The sequence below is a fragment of the Rhinolophus hipposideros genome (assembly GCF_964194185.1).
Source record: "Rhinolophus hipposideros genome assembly, chromosome: 19".
Lineage (NCBI taxonomy): Eukaryota > Metazoa > Chordata > Mammalia > Chiroptera > Rhinolophidae > Rhinolophus > Rhinolophus hipposideros.
In genome coordinates, this window is record NC_138065.1 from 35892487 (window position 1) to 35906327 (window position 13841).

A 13841-nucleotide genomic window follows, 5' to 3' on the forward strand; every position below is an offset into this window, starting at 1 on the left:
TGTTTCCCCTCTGCCTATCTCAGGCAACGCTCTGCCTTTGGGTTGCACTCTTCAACTACAAAACCAGGAAAAGAGATAATCGAGCTTGTTGTATTCTCTTTAAAAAGAAAGATAGATCAGGACTGCATCAGTCCTACAAGGGAAAAACTTAAGCTCTATGACCATTTTATGTAGCCAGTTGCTCACAAGCCTTTTCAGCTTCCTTCCACTTTCTGTGAGTTAATTTGCTAGATAAGTGACCTCCATTTAAGCAATGGGATGGCATATGTGCTGGCAATTTCCTTCACAAGGTAAAACAAATGGCTGTAAAATAGAGTCTTCAAACAAATGAAGTACCATAATGACACCCAGCTCTCATTCATCCTAGGTACTTTCTCAAGCTGTAATTTATTCATAGGTGATAAATTTCCTTTTCCTGGACATTAGATTTCAGATGCCTGCAATGCAAGAAGTAAGCAAAAGAGTCTCCTGAGCTATGAGAAATCCAGCTAGCACAAGGTATGCTTGCTTTTGAGAAAGGACACTTCAGGGATTAAACAAGTTTCTTAGAGAAGTTGGCTAAAATAGCAAATTTATCTGATTTTCTTAATGGAGCTGATTGTAGCCAATAAGAAGCAAGATAGGTAAGCTTAAGTCACACTAAAAAGGAAAGCTAACTCTCCTAATTTGTTGTAATTGTATATGTGCATATACAGATATAGATGTAGATGCAGATATACACACTTAAGAGGATAAAAAGCATACCAAGAATATGAGAGAATTCTATTGCATTACTTAAGAGTCATAATTTCTAAACCTTTGAGCAATGGGTCGGGAGGGGGGGAATCTTCAGCTTTCTATTTCCCAGTCCCCCAAACCTAAAATTTAAGAAAATGATAAGATTTGAAAACATTTCATCCTTTTCACCAAACTAGTTACTTGGCTGACTTAATACCGCGAAAATGCAACTTCTGAAAACCAAAGACAATGCCTGGGGCAGACAAGTTTTCGCACCCTTCGTAGATGAGTTTCTTTGTTGACTTGGCAGGACTGGGGAAATGATTCTGCTTCATGCAAACACACTGAAGACAGAGGACTCCGAAGAAAGAAGGGAGTGAGAGGAGGCAAAGACAATGCTGAGCAAGACCTTCCCAAGGCACTGCAGGCTTTCCACTCAACACCTTAAAGATGCTGTAAAACAGCTGTTCTAGCACCATGGCTCACAGGTGCTGTTTGGTTAGTAACCCTGTGAAACACACAAGCTACACTGTTAGCTCCATCTGCCTGTGCCTTTGAGTTAGAGACCAGAGAGGAATGTAACAAGAACGAGAAGGCAACAAAATATCGCTTCTGTTCTGTTTTTCTAATGGAAAGCCCTATGAACAAGGACCTTGTCTCCAACGCTGTAGTTATTCTTCTAATAAAATGGTTCACAAATCTTAAAATTAATTTAATCGTCTAAATTTTTTTTAACTTTATTGAATCTTCTAACTTGCATGTTCAGTTTTATCTAAAACCTCATAAACTCCTGCGTTCGCATTTTACAGATAAAATGATTTTCCTGAGATTTCTTAGGTTTTCCCCCATCTCACTGCAAGTTCCTAAGTTGTGGGAACCATGTTTTAAGTCTGACTTTCCCAGCACAGTGTGTGAACTGGAGATGATATTGCCATAAATAGTCCTGAATAAACATTGAATGAGAGAAAGGCGATTCCCACACTGAGTCAGCCATTTTCTTTTTCCAAAAGATACCATGATAGATTGTCCAATAGAACAGCCCCAATCATAAATACCTGCAGGTACTGCTTTTTTGCATCACTTCCGCCCTGTGATAGCCAGACAGCTTGCAAAATCCATCATTGCTGTACACGATAGGCCAGTCCACTATCTGGGCATTCCCCAACACAAAATTAGTATCTGTTAAAAAAAAAAGAAGAAGAAGAAGAAGAAGAAAAAGAAAAGGGCACATGAGGCAAGACATTAGCTGAGATTCAATGAGGACATAAATAATGTCAACTAAGCCAGGTAATTTTGCTTCCCTCCATAATAGTCTTTTAAACAGGAAAATGGCCCTTCAAGGAATACAAAAGAACACTGCTTTAGAGTGAATATTTTGAATGCAAATGCTAAGGTTACTATATCCCAAGAAGAAGTTAGCAAAAAGAAAGCATGCTTAACCAACCAACCAACCAACCAACCAAGCAACCAACAAATCCTGCAGAAATCCAGTGATTCCCATGAGACACGTTCTAGTCCAAATTTTTCATCTCAGTGAAAGTTATTCTGGTAATATGGAGCAAGACACAACCCAAAGTAATTTCTCCCGGGCTTTATCCAGTATCTCAGGCTTGTCAGTCCTTTGTCTAGAAGCTACAGATTGGTCTTGTTAACCCTGATTAGCCTTCACCCACCCTCAGAGAAGGCCGTGTTAGAGAGGCAGAGGAAGGGGGCCTCTTGGAACACAGACAGCCCTCCTCTTGGTGAGGAAGTGACTAGCTCCTCCTAATTCCAGAGCTTCCTAGAGCCTGAGCCAGATGCTCCCAATGCAAAACCTTCTTGCTGATTTGGAGATTTTGTAGCCCCAGAAGCTGTGTTGGGAAGCGCTTTCACAGAGCAGCAGCCCACCATTCACTTCACGGCAGGGATTAAGTAGGCCAGAGAAGTCTGGCTGTTTAGTGTTCTCGCCACTTCCCACAGTTCTGAAGATCAACTCTTCAACACTTTCTGTGCTCAGGAAACCAACTGTCCCTCTTTTCTTTTCAAGACCTTAAATTAAGCAAATAATATCCAGAACTTAAATGTAAACATTATTTTAGCTTGCTTCTCTCCTCTGCACAGAATAGTCACCCATTCCCAAAAAGAAAGAAAGGGCGGGAAAAAGGGAGGGAGGAGGAAGAAAAAGAGGGAGGACAGGCATATACCCTTCTTTTGTTCTAAACTGTATGGTGTTTTGTTTACAGATGTACGCCACTTTAAGTGAAATAATGGTGACACATCATGTCCTCATTTAATTGGCTGGTTAATTTTTTCTAGTACAACATTTACAATTTATTCACAGTATGGGTAACCATCCCTTCATCTATGTGGGAAGGAGTAGAGGAGGCAAAGTAAAGAGGAATAACTAAATCCGGTAATCTATTTTTGAGAATGCTTTAATCTATTTAAAAGGAAAATAAAACACAACTTTCATGAACTTAATCTGTAAACATGCTAATTTTATAAACATACTTTTAATGAAAATCTACAACCAGTTCTTCTTTCCATCTCCCCCATATAAACATAAGTATAGGCATACCTCAACAATATGAGGGTTCGGTTCCAGACCACCACAATAAAGTAAATGTCGCAATAAAACGAGTCAGAAATTATTTGGTTTCCCAGTGCATATCAAAGTTATGTTTATACTGTAATGTAGTCTATTAAATGTGCAATAGCATTATGTCCAAAAAAATAATGTACACACCTTAACTAAAAGACGCTTTATTTCTAAAAAATGCTACCATCATTTGATCCTTCAGTAAATGGTAATCTTGTTTTTATTAGTTTCAGGTGCACAAAACAATGTAATACTTAGACATTTATCATTTATATCCCTCACACAGTGACAACCCCCCTTCCCCATCCACTACCCCGCTGACATCGCACACAGCCATTACATTTCCACTGTCTCTATTCCAAATGCTGTACTCCACTTCTTGTAACTATATATATATATATATATATATATATATATGTATATGTATATGTGTATGTATATATATGTGTGTGTGTGTGTGTGTGTGTATAAAACTGTAGTTGAAGTTCATTATTGTTCAGCTTCAGCTTTAGGTGTACAGTGCATTAATCAAGCATCTACATCTTCCTTGAGGTGGTCTCCCTAACGAGACAAGTGTCCATCAGATACCCTACAAAATCTTTACAACATTATTGATTACATTCCCCAAATTAATTTTCAAAACCCCTTGGCCATCTTGTGGTTACCGACTGTTTTCTAATCCCCTCATCTTCCCCGTTATCCCCACACACCCTCCCATCTAGCAACCCTCAGTTTTTCCTCTTTGTCTCCAGCACTGTTTCTGATTAGTTCATTCACTTATTCTTTTCTTTAGATTCCACATATAAGTGAGATCATAAGGTATTTGTCGTTCTGTCTGACTTATTTCACTTAACATAATGTTCTCTAGGTCCATCCATGTTGTTGCAAATGGTAAGATTACTTTCTTCTTTATGGCTGCGTAATACTCCATTGTATAAATGTACCACAGTTTCTTAATCCAGTCATCTACCGATGGGCATTTCAGTTGTTTCCATGTCTTGACTATTGTGTATAGTGCTGCAATAAACATAGGGGTGCACAAATTTTTTGGAATTAAAGTTTTGGATTTCTCCGGATAGATACCTAGGAGTGGAATTATTGGGTCGTAAGGTAGTTCCATTTTCAGATTTTTGAGATACCTCCATACTGTTTTCCGTAGTGGCTACACTAATCTGCAATCCCACCAACAGTTCCCTTTTCTCCACATCCTCGCCAGCACTTGTCGTTTGTTGATTTATTGATGATAGCCATTTTGAGTGGGGTGAGGTGATATCTCATTGTGGTTTTTATTTGCATTTCTCTAATGATTAGTGAGTTTGAGCATTTTTTCATATGTCTGTTTGCCATCTGTATATCCTTTTTAGAAAAATATCTCTTCATGTCCTCTGCCCATTTTTTTAATTGGGTTGTTTGTTTTTTTGGAGTTGAGTCGAGTGAGTTTTTTATAAATTTGAGATATTAACCCCCTACTGGATATATCTTTGGCAAATATCTTCTCCCATTCAGTAGGGATCCCTTTTTGTTTTATTGATGGTTTCCTTTGCTCTGAAAAAACTTTTTAGTTTGATGTAATCCCACATGTTTATTTTTTCTCTTACTTCCCTTGCCCAAGGGGATACATCAGCAAAAATCATACTCCAGGTAATATCTGTAAAATTTCTTCCCATATTTTCTTCTAGGAATTTTATGGTTTCAGATCTTCCATTTAAGTCTTTAATCCATTTTGAATTTATTCTTGTATATGGTGTAAGGAGGTGGTCCAGCTTCATTTTTTTGCATGTGTCTGTCCAAGTTTCCCAGCACCATTTACTAAATAGACTGTATTTACCACAATGTAAATTCTTGTTTCCATTGTCGTAGATTAAATGACCATATAGGCATGGATTTATTTCTGGGCTCCCTATTCTATTCCATTGATCTATGTGTCTGTTTTTATGCCAGTACCATGTTGTTTTGATTACTGTTATCTTGTAGTATAATTTGATGTCAGGTATCATTATACCTCCCACTTTGTTCTTATTTCTCAAGATTGCTGAGGCTATCCGGGGTCTCTTATGGTTCCACATAAATTTTAGGATTATATGTTCTATTTCTGTGAAAAACGTCCTTGGTAGTTTGATAGGAATTGCGTTGAATCTGTATGTTGCCTTAGGCAGTATGGACATTTTAACTATATTAATTCTTCCTATCCATGAGCATGGTACATGTTTCCACCTATTTGTATCTTCTTTAATTTCTCTCTTCAGTGTCTTACAATTTTCTGAGTACAGATCTTTCACTTCTTTGATTAAATTTATTTCCAGGTATTTTATAGTCTTGAAGCAATTGTAAATGGGATATTTTTAAATTTCTCCTTCTGATATTTTATTGTTGGTATATACAAATGCAACTAATTTATTAATACTAATTTTGTACCCTGCTACTTTCCTAATTCATTTATCAGCTCTAATAGTTTCTTGGTGGAGTGTTTAGGGTTCTCTATATATAGTATCATGTCATCTGCATATGATGACAATTTTACTTCTTCCTTAGCAAATGGTAATCTTTTTGATGGTGGAAGATCTTGCCTCGATGTTGATGGTTGCTGACTGATCAGGGTGGTGGTTGCTTAAGGTTGGAGTGGCTGTGGCAATTTTTAAAAATAAGACAATAATGAAGCAGTCTACTGCATCAATTGATTCTTTTCATGAACATTTTCTCTGTAGCATGTGATGCTGTTTGATAGCATTGTACCCATAGTGGAACTTCTTTCAAACTTGGAGTTAATCCTCTCAAACCCTGCTGCTGCTTCATCAACTCTGTTTATGTAACATTCTAAACTCTTTGTTATTTCAACAACCTTCACAGCATCTTTGCCAGGAGTAGATTCCATCTCAAGGAAACATTTTCTTCCCTCATCTGTAAGAACTCCTCATCTGTTAAAATTTTATCTTGAAATTGCAGCAATTCAGTCACATCTTTAGGCTCCATTTATAATTCTAGTTCTCTTGCTATTTCCACCACATCTGCAGTCACTTTCTCCACTGAAGTTTTAAAGCCATCCAAGTCATCCATGAGGGTTGTAATCAGCTTCTTCCAAACTCCTGTTAATGTTGATGTTCTGACTTCTTCCCATGAATCACAAATGTTCTTAACAGCATCTAGAATTGTGACTCCTTTCCGGGGGGTTTTCAATTTACTTTGCCCAGATCCATCAGAGAATCATTATGTAGGGCAGCTACCTTACAAAACGTATTTCTTCAGTAATAAGACTGCTGGAGTTGAAATTACTCCTTGGTCCATGGGCTGCAGAATGGATGTTGTGTTAGCAGGCATGAAAACAACATTAATCTCATTGTCCATCTCCATCAGAGCTCTTGGGTGACCAGGTGCATTGTCACTGAGCAGTAATATTTTGAAAGGAATCTTCTTTTCTGAGCAGTAGGTCTCAACAGTGGGCTTAAAATATTCAGTAAACCATGATATCCTGTTATCCAGGCTTTGTTATTCCACTTATAGAGCACGGGCAGAGGGTTTTCAGTATGGTAAATGAGCATTGGCTTAAACTTAAAGTCACCAGCTGCATTAGCCCCTGCCCAGAAAGTCAGCCTGTCCTTTGAGGCTTTGAAGCCAGACATTGACTTTTCCTCTCTAGCTATGAAAGTCCTAGATGGCATCTTCTTCCACAGAAGGCTGTTTCATCTACATTGAAAATCTGTTGTGTAGCGCAGCCACCTTCTTGAATTATCTTAGCTGGATCTTCTGGAAAACTTGCTGCTGTTCCTACATCAGCACTTGCTCCAGCACTTTTATGTTATGGAGATGGCTTCTTTTCTTAAACCTCATGAACCAACCTCTGCTAGCTTCAAACTTTTCTTCTGCAGCTTATTCTCCTCTCTCAGCCTTCATGTAATTATAGCAAATTAGGGCCTTCCTCTAGATTAGGCTTTGGCTTAAGGGAATGTTGTGGCTGGTATGATCTTCTATCCAGACCACTAAAATTTTCTCCATGTCAACAGTAAGGCTGTTTTGCTTCCTTATCATTCATGTGTTCACTGGAGTAACACTTTTAATTTCCTTCCAGAACTTTTTCTTTGTTTCACAACTTGGCTAACTGTTTGACACAAGAGGCCAGGTTTCTGTCTGTCTTGGCTTTCAACATGCTTTTCTCACTAGCTTTTGATTTAAAGTGAGCAACATGTGACTCTTCCTTTTACTTGAACACTTAGAGGTCATTGTAGGATTATCAATTGGCCTAATTTTAATATTGTGTCTCAGGTAATAGGGATGCTGGAGGTGAGGGAGAGAGAGTGGGATGATGAATGGTTGGTAGAGCAATCAGAACGCACATGACATTTATTAGTTAAGTTTGCCATCTTACATGGGTGCAGTTCATAGCACCCCAAAACAATTATAATAGCAACATCAAAGATCCAAATATTATAATAATGACAAAGTGTTAAATATTGTGAGAATTGCCAATAGAGAGAGAGACACAAAGTGAGCAAATACTATTGAAAAACTGGCACCATAGACTTGCTTAACGCAGGGTTGCTACAATAAAGAGAAGTACAATAAAATGAGGTATGCCTATACTTTTTGAGTGCCCACTAGGTATCAAGCACAATGCAAGACCCTGGCAATATCCAGCTTGATGAGATATGATCCATGCCCTCCAAGAACTTACCAGGACAAATAGACATATGCAACAACTAACTGAAAAAAAAAAGGTAAGAAAATGATTAATTCTGAGGGAGGTAAAGGACTGTGATTCAAAGGGGTCACACTTGAACTTGCTCTAGGCTAGAAGGATGAGTAAGATTCAGTTAAATATTTTGAATGCCTAAGATGAAACTACTAGGAATTAAAATATGATGCCTGCCTTTGGTGAACTCAAGAAGTTGTAGGACCTAGGCATAGGACCTAGCATGAGCAAAGGTCTAGCAGCATGAAATGTATGGCAGACTGGTGTAGACACACAAAAGGTAGCCAGAAAGGAGATGACCCTGAAGACCAGACAGGGAAGGGTCTTCAAGCTCAAGATCTTTCACTTTGTCCTAGAGACAGAATAACTCTTCATGTTATTCTTCTCTCCCCGAATAAACTCACATTTCTTGAACTGAACAACTAAGTCTTAAAAGAAGTACAATATTTATGAAATTACCCCGAGGTACACATGAAGTCTAGTCTGTGTAACTATTTCTCTTGACTCCTGAAACTGTAATTAATTTCCATCAGAAGACCTAGAGTAAGAGGAAAAAACTAAGTGAACATTTGAATGGCTAATGCCCCGCTGAGATTATGTTTTAGAAGGGAAGGATAAACAGTTATAAATAATAGTTTGACAACATGTATTTATTTTCTTTCCTATCCTATGCCTCACTAAAACAAAAGTAAATGAATTAAAAGGGTAAAAATCTACACACACACACAAAAAAAAAGAGTAAAAAAAATCAACAGAAAAAAATGACCAAGGAAGAAGCAGAAAAAATACAGGAAACAAAGAAGAACTTCTTTAAAAATCCCTAATTAGTATATTCAGAGAGATTCAAGAGACATTGCATCCATAAAAAAATAGAATTACAGGGGGAAAAAATCCATAAGAGAAAAAACAAGAATTCCTGCTAACTAAAAGTGAGTAACAATTAAAAATTCAACATAAATGAAGTCTCAGAGGGTAGTACAGAAAGAGAAAGAGACAAGAAACATAAGAAAAAAATAAAACATAGAGGATCAACCCAAGAGCAGGCACAACATGCATCCTAATTGGGACAACACAAAGAATAACATGAGAAAAGACCAGACTTTTTAAAAAATTACAACAATCAAATGTAAGGGTAAAATAATGGTATTTTCAAGTATGTAAAGGTATGTTAAGACCTAGTAAATTTATTTCCCATGTATTCTTTCTTAGAGAGTTAGATGTGTATCAGCAAAAATGAGGAAGTAAAGCAAGAAAGATGACAATATGGGAACTAGAGAAAAAGTGGCTCTAAATGTAGAAAGTAGGGAAGAACGCTAATAGAAAGCATTCAGTATGGACTGGTTCAAAGAAGTTGCAGAAGAGAGTTATCTAGGGATAAATAACATAAAAATTTAGTGAAGATATATAATTTGGGGGACAGGAAAAAAAATTAGAAGCATCAAAAAAAATCTGTTCATGAGCAACTATATGCCAACAAATAAGACAATCTGGAAGAAATGGATAAATTTCTATAAGCATACAATCTTCCAAGGATGAAGCAAGAAGAAACAGAAAATCTGAACAGACCAGTTACTACCAATGAAATTGAATTGGTAATCAACAAGCTCCCAACAAACAAAAGCCCTGAAACAGATGGTTTCACAGGTGAATTTTACCAAACATTCAAAAAAGAATTATCACCTATTCTCCTCAAACTATCCCAAAAAATCCAGAAGAAGGGAAGGCTCCCAAGCTCATTTTACGAGGCCACAATCACCCTGATCCCAAAACGAGACAAACACATTAGACAAATAGAAAACTATATGCCAATATCCCTAATGAATACAGATGCAAAAATCCTCAACAGAATATTAGCAAACTGAATTCAGCAATACATTAGAAAGCTCATACAACACTATCAAGTGGGATTTATTTCTGGTATGCAAGGTTGGTTCAATATCTGCAAATCAATTAACATGATACACCACATTAACAAAATGGAAAACAAAAATCATATGGTCATATCAATAGATGTAGAAAAAGCATTTGACAAAATCCATCATCCATTTATGATAAAAACTCTTAGCAAAGTGGGAATAGAGGGCTCATATCTCAACATAATAAAGGCCATATATGATAAACCCACCGCTAATATCATACTCAATGGGGAAAAGCTAAAACCATTCCCCTCAAGATCAGGAACAAGACAAATTTGTCCACTTTCACCACTTTTATTCAACATAGTTCTGGAAGTTCTAGCCACAGCAAACAGACAAGAAAAAGAAATAAAAGGCATCCAAATTGGAAAGGAGGAAGCAAAATTGTCATTATATGCAGATGACATGAAACTATGTATAGAGAACCCCCACAGACTCCACCATAAAACTATTAGAACTGATAAATGAATTTAGTAAAGTATCAGGATACAAAATTAATATTCAGAAATCAGTTGCATTTGCATACATCAATAACTATCAGAAAGAGAAATTAAGAAAACAATCCCATTTACAATTGCTTCAAAAACAGTAAAATACTTAGAAATGAATTTAACCAAGGAAGAAAAAGACCTGTACTCAGAAAATTATAAGACATTGAAGAGAGGAATTAAAGAAGATACAAATAAATGGAAACATGTACCATGCTCATGGATAGGAAGAATTAATATACTTACAATGTCCATACTACCTAAGGCAATATGTAGATTCAATGCAATCCTTACCAAATTACCAATTTTTCACAGAACTAGAACATATAATCCTAAAATTTATATGGAATCATAAAAGACCCCAAATAGCCACAGCAATCTTGAGAAATACGAACAAAGTGAGAGGTATCATGCTACCTGACAACAAATCATACTACAGGTCTATAGTAATCAAAACAGCACAGTTTTGGCATTAAAACAGACACATAGATCAATGGAACAGAATAGAGAGCCCAGAAATAAATCCATGCATAAATGGTCATTTAATCTATGACAATGGAAGCAAGAATTTACACTGGGGTAAAGACAGTCTATTTAATAAATGGTGCTGGGCAAACTAGACAGACATGCAAAAAAAAATGAAGCTGGACCATCTTTTTACACCATATACAAAAATAAATTCAAAATGGATTAAAGACTTAAATGTAGGACCCGAAACCATAAAACTCCTAGAAGAAAACATAGGAAGTAAATTAACAGACATTACCCTTAGTAATATTTTTACTGATATATCTCTTGGAAAAGGGAAGCAAAAGAAAAAATAAACGTAGGATTATATCAAACTAAAAAGTTTCTTCACAGCAAAAGAAACCATCAATAAAACCAAAAGGTATCCTACTGAATGGGAGAAGACATTTGGCAATGATACATCTGATAGGGGTTAATATCCAAAATTTATATAAAAAAAAATATTATACAACTCAACACCAAAAAAAAAAACCCAATTAAAAAAATGAGCAGAGGACATGAAGAGACATTTCTCTAAAGAGGACATACAGATGGCCAACAAACATATGAAAAAGTACTCAACATCACTAATCATTTGAGAAATACAAATTAAACTACAATGAGATAAACCCCTCCCTCCGGTCAGAGTGGCTATCATCAATAAATCAACAAACAACAAGTGCTGGCGAGGATGTGGAGAAAAGGGATCCCTGGTGCACTGCTGGTGGGATTGCAGATTGGTGCAGCCACTATGGAAAACAGCATGGAGGTACCTCAAAAAATTGAAAATGGAACTACCTTATGACCCAGCAATTCCACTCCTGGTGTCTATCCAAAGAAATCCAAAACACCAATTCAAAAAAAATATGTGAACCCCTACGTTTATTGCAGCGCTATTCACAATAGCCAAGACATGGAAACAACCGAAATGCCCATCTGTATACGATTGGATAAAGGCACTGTGGTACATTTATACAACGGAGTATTGCTCAACCGTAAAGAAGAACGAAATATTACCACTTGCAATGACATGGATGGACCTAGAGAACATTATGCTAAGTGAAATAAGTCAGACAGAGAAAGACAAATACCATATGATCTCACTTATATGTGGAATCTAAAGAACAGAATAAACTAACAAACAAAACAGAAAGAGATTCAGAGATATAGGGGAAAAAAACTGATGGTTGCTAGGTGGGAGTGGGGGTGGGAAAGAAGGTAAAGGGATTAGAAAGTACAAATTAGTAATCACAATATTGTCACGAGGATATAAAATAGAGTTTGAGGGAACATAATCAATAATTTTGTAAAGATTTTGTGGGGTGCCAGATGGATACTGGACTTATTAGGGAGACCACTTCCTAGACTGTGCAGATACCTGACCACTGTGCTATACACCTGAAGCTGAAGTTAAATAATAATATCAACTATAATTAAATACATAGAGAGAGAATCACAGGATGTGGAGTACAGCACAGGGAACATAGTCCATGGAATTACAACAATGATATATGATGTCAGAGAGGTAGTAAATTAGAGGGGGTATTACTTTGTGAGGGTTGTAATTATCTAACTATTACATTGTTTTATATAACAGAAACAGATAAGATAAAAATACACTATATTTTCTGCATTACATCTGACTTGATAACAATGCTGGTAAATTCTTATATAACAACAAAAAAATTTGTGAAAGAAGAGAAACCAAAATACACTATGTCATATCATTGTCATAATAATATAAACACCTTATTAATTTCCAATTTGCAAAACAAACACACAGTCAAAGTATGGAATATTTAATTATAAGTCTCTGAATATAACCTCATCAATTCTGACACTGTAAAAAACATAAATGATAAGCTTAGAAAAGAGAACAATGATGAGATGATGTCTAGAGCAGACATAATAAAAAAGAAAGGTATTAATGTTTTACTTTAAGTTGCAAAAATAACCAACAAGGGAGAAATATAATCTTAGGAGAAAGAATAGAAAGTAAATAAAGTGAACTAAGAACTCAGCTAAATTAACAGAAGCCACCAGATAATATCTAAAATTGATAAATCCAGAAATAGTTGTGATGCATGTTATTTAGAGATATGGTAGAAACCATAAGAAAAAGCAACTAAAATTAGAACATGTGTCCTCTGGTGAGCAGGATGGGCAAAGGGACAAGGCATAGGAGAGTTGTTTTTATTTATAAGCTCTTCAGTTTGATTTTTCTAACCATGAACATATACTACTTTGATAAAAATAAGTGTTCTTAATTTTTAATGAATTCAATAGGAAGATTAAGTTAGTGATTAAATTTTTCATTTACTAAAAAGTGAGAACAGGATATATTTCAAGCTCCAGGTATCACTGCAATTCCTCATAAAAGTATCCTGGTCACCCTTTTAAAGGTATTCATCATTCCTCAACCATTCCCACTGTCCCTGGAGTGCATATTCACCTACAACCTTATCTGGGAAAAACCAAGTCCACTAGCATCTTCAGTGACTTTGGAAAGGAAACAGAAAAATAGGAATTGCCATAGGATTAGAATCATCAGCCTATTGACCACCCACTCAAAGGAGTTCTCATCATAGAATTTAAAATTCCAACATAGTGTCCTCTCATTACTAACCCAAGCAAGAAATTATAGCTTCCAGGGAGCAAGGTTCCCACTAGGTCAAAGAAGGTCTAGGCATTCCCATTTAATCCAAGGACTTGTGTGAATAGAGGAAAGAATATTAGTACCAGTCAGAAAGCAATCTACCTCCAAAAAGAAAGCCATCTACCTTCCCCCCTCTGCTGCCCCAGCACACACGTGTGTATACCCTGCTCTGGTTGGCTGGAAAAGGGTATATTCTGGATTATCTTCAATTTATAAACTACAAATAAATAACCTGAAAATTATCTTCCCAACCACAACCTGTGATAAGTTGGAGGCTACTCATACAAATACTATA

At 36.4% G+C, this 13841-nt stretch overlaps 1 protein-coding gene across 3 annotated transcripts in view; it reads right to left on the reverse strand.

Annotated features, from left to right (window-relative positions):
* The window catches only part of KCNH1 (potassium voltage-gated channel subfamily H member 1), a 335068-nt gene that overhangs the window by 301156 nt on the left and 20071 nt on the right, over positions 1-13841 (reverse strand). For all 3 annotated transcript variants that reach the window (XM_081026796.1, XM_081026798.1, XM_081026797.1), the window contains exon 2: positions 1773-1896. In XM_081026796.1, coding sequence (XP_080882922.1) covers positions 1773-1896 — 124 coding nt within the window. The remainder of the gene's footprint in view (positions 1-1772; positions 1897-13841) is intronic.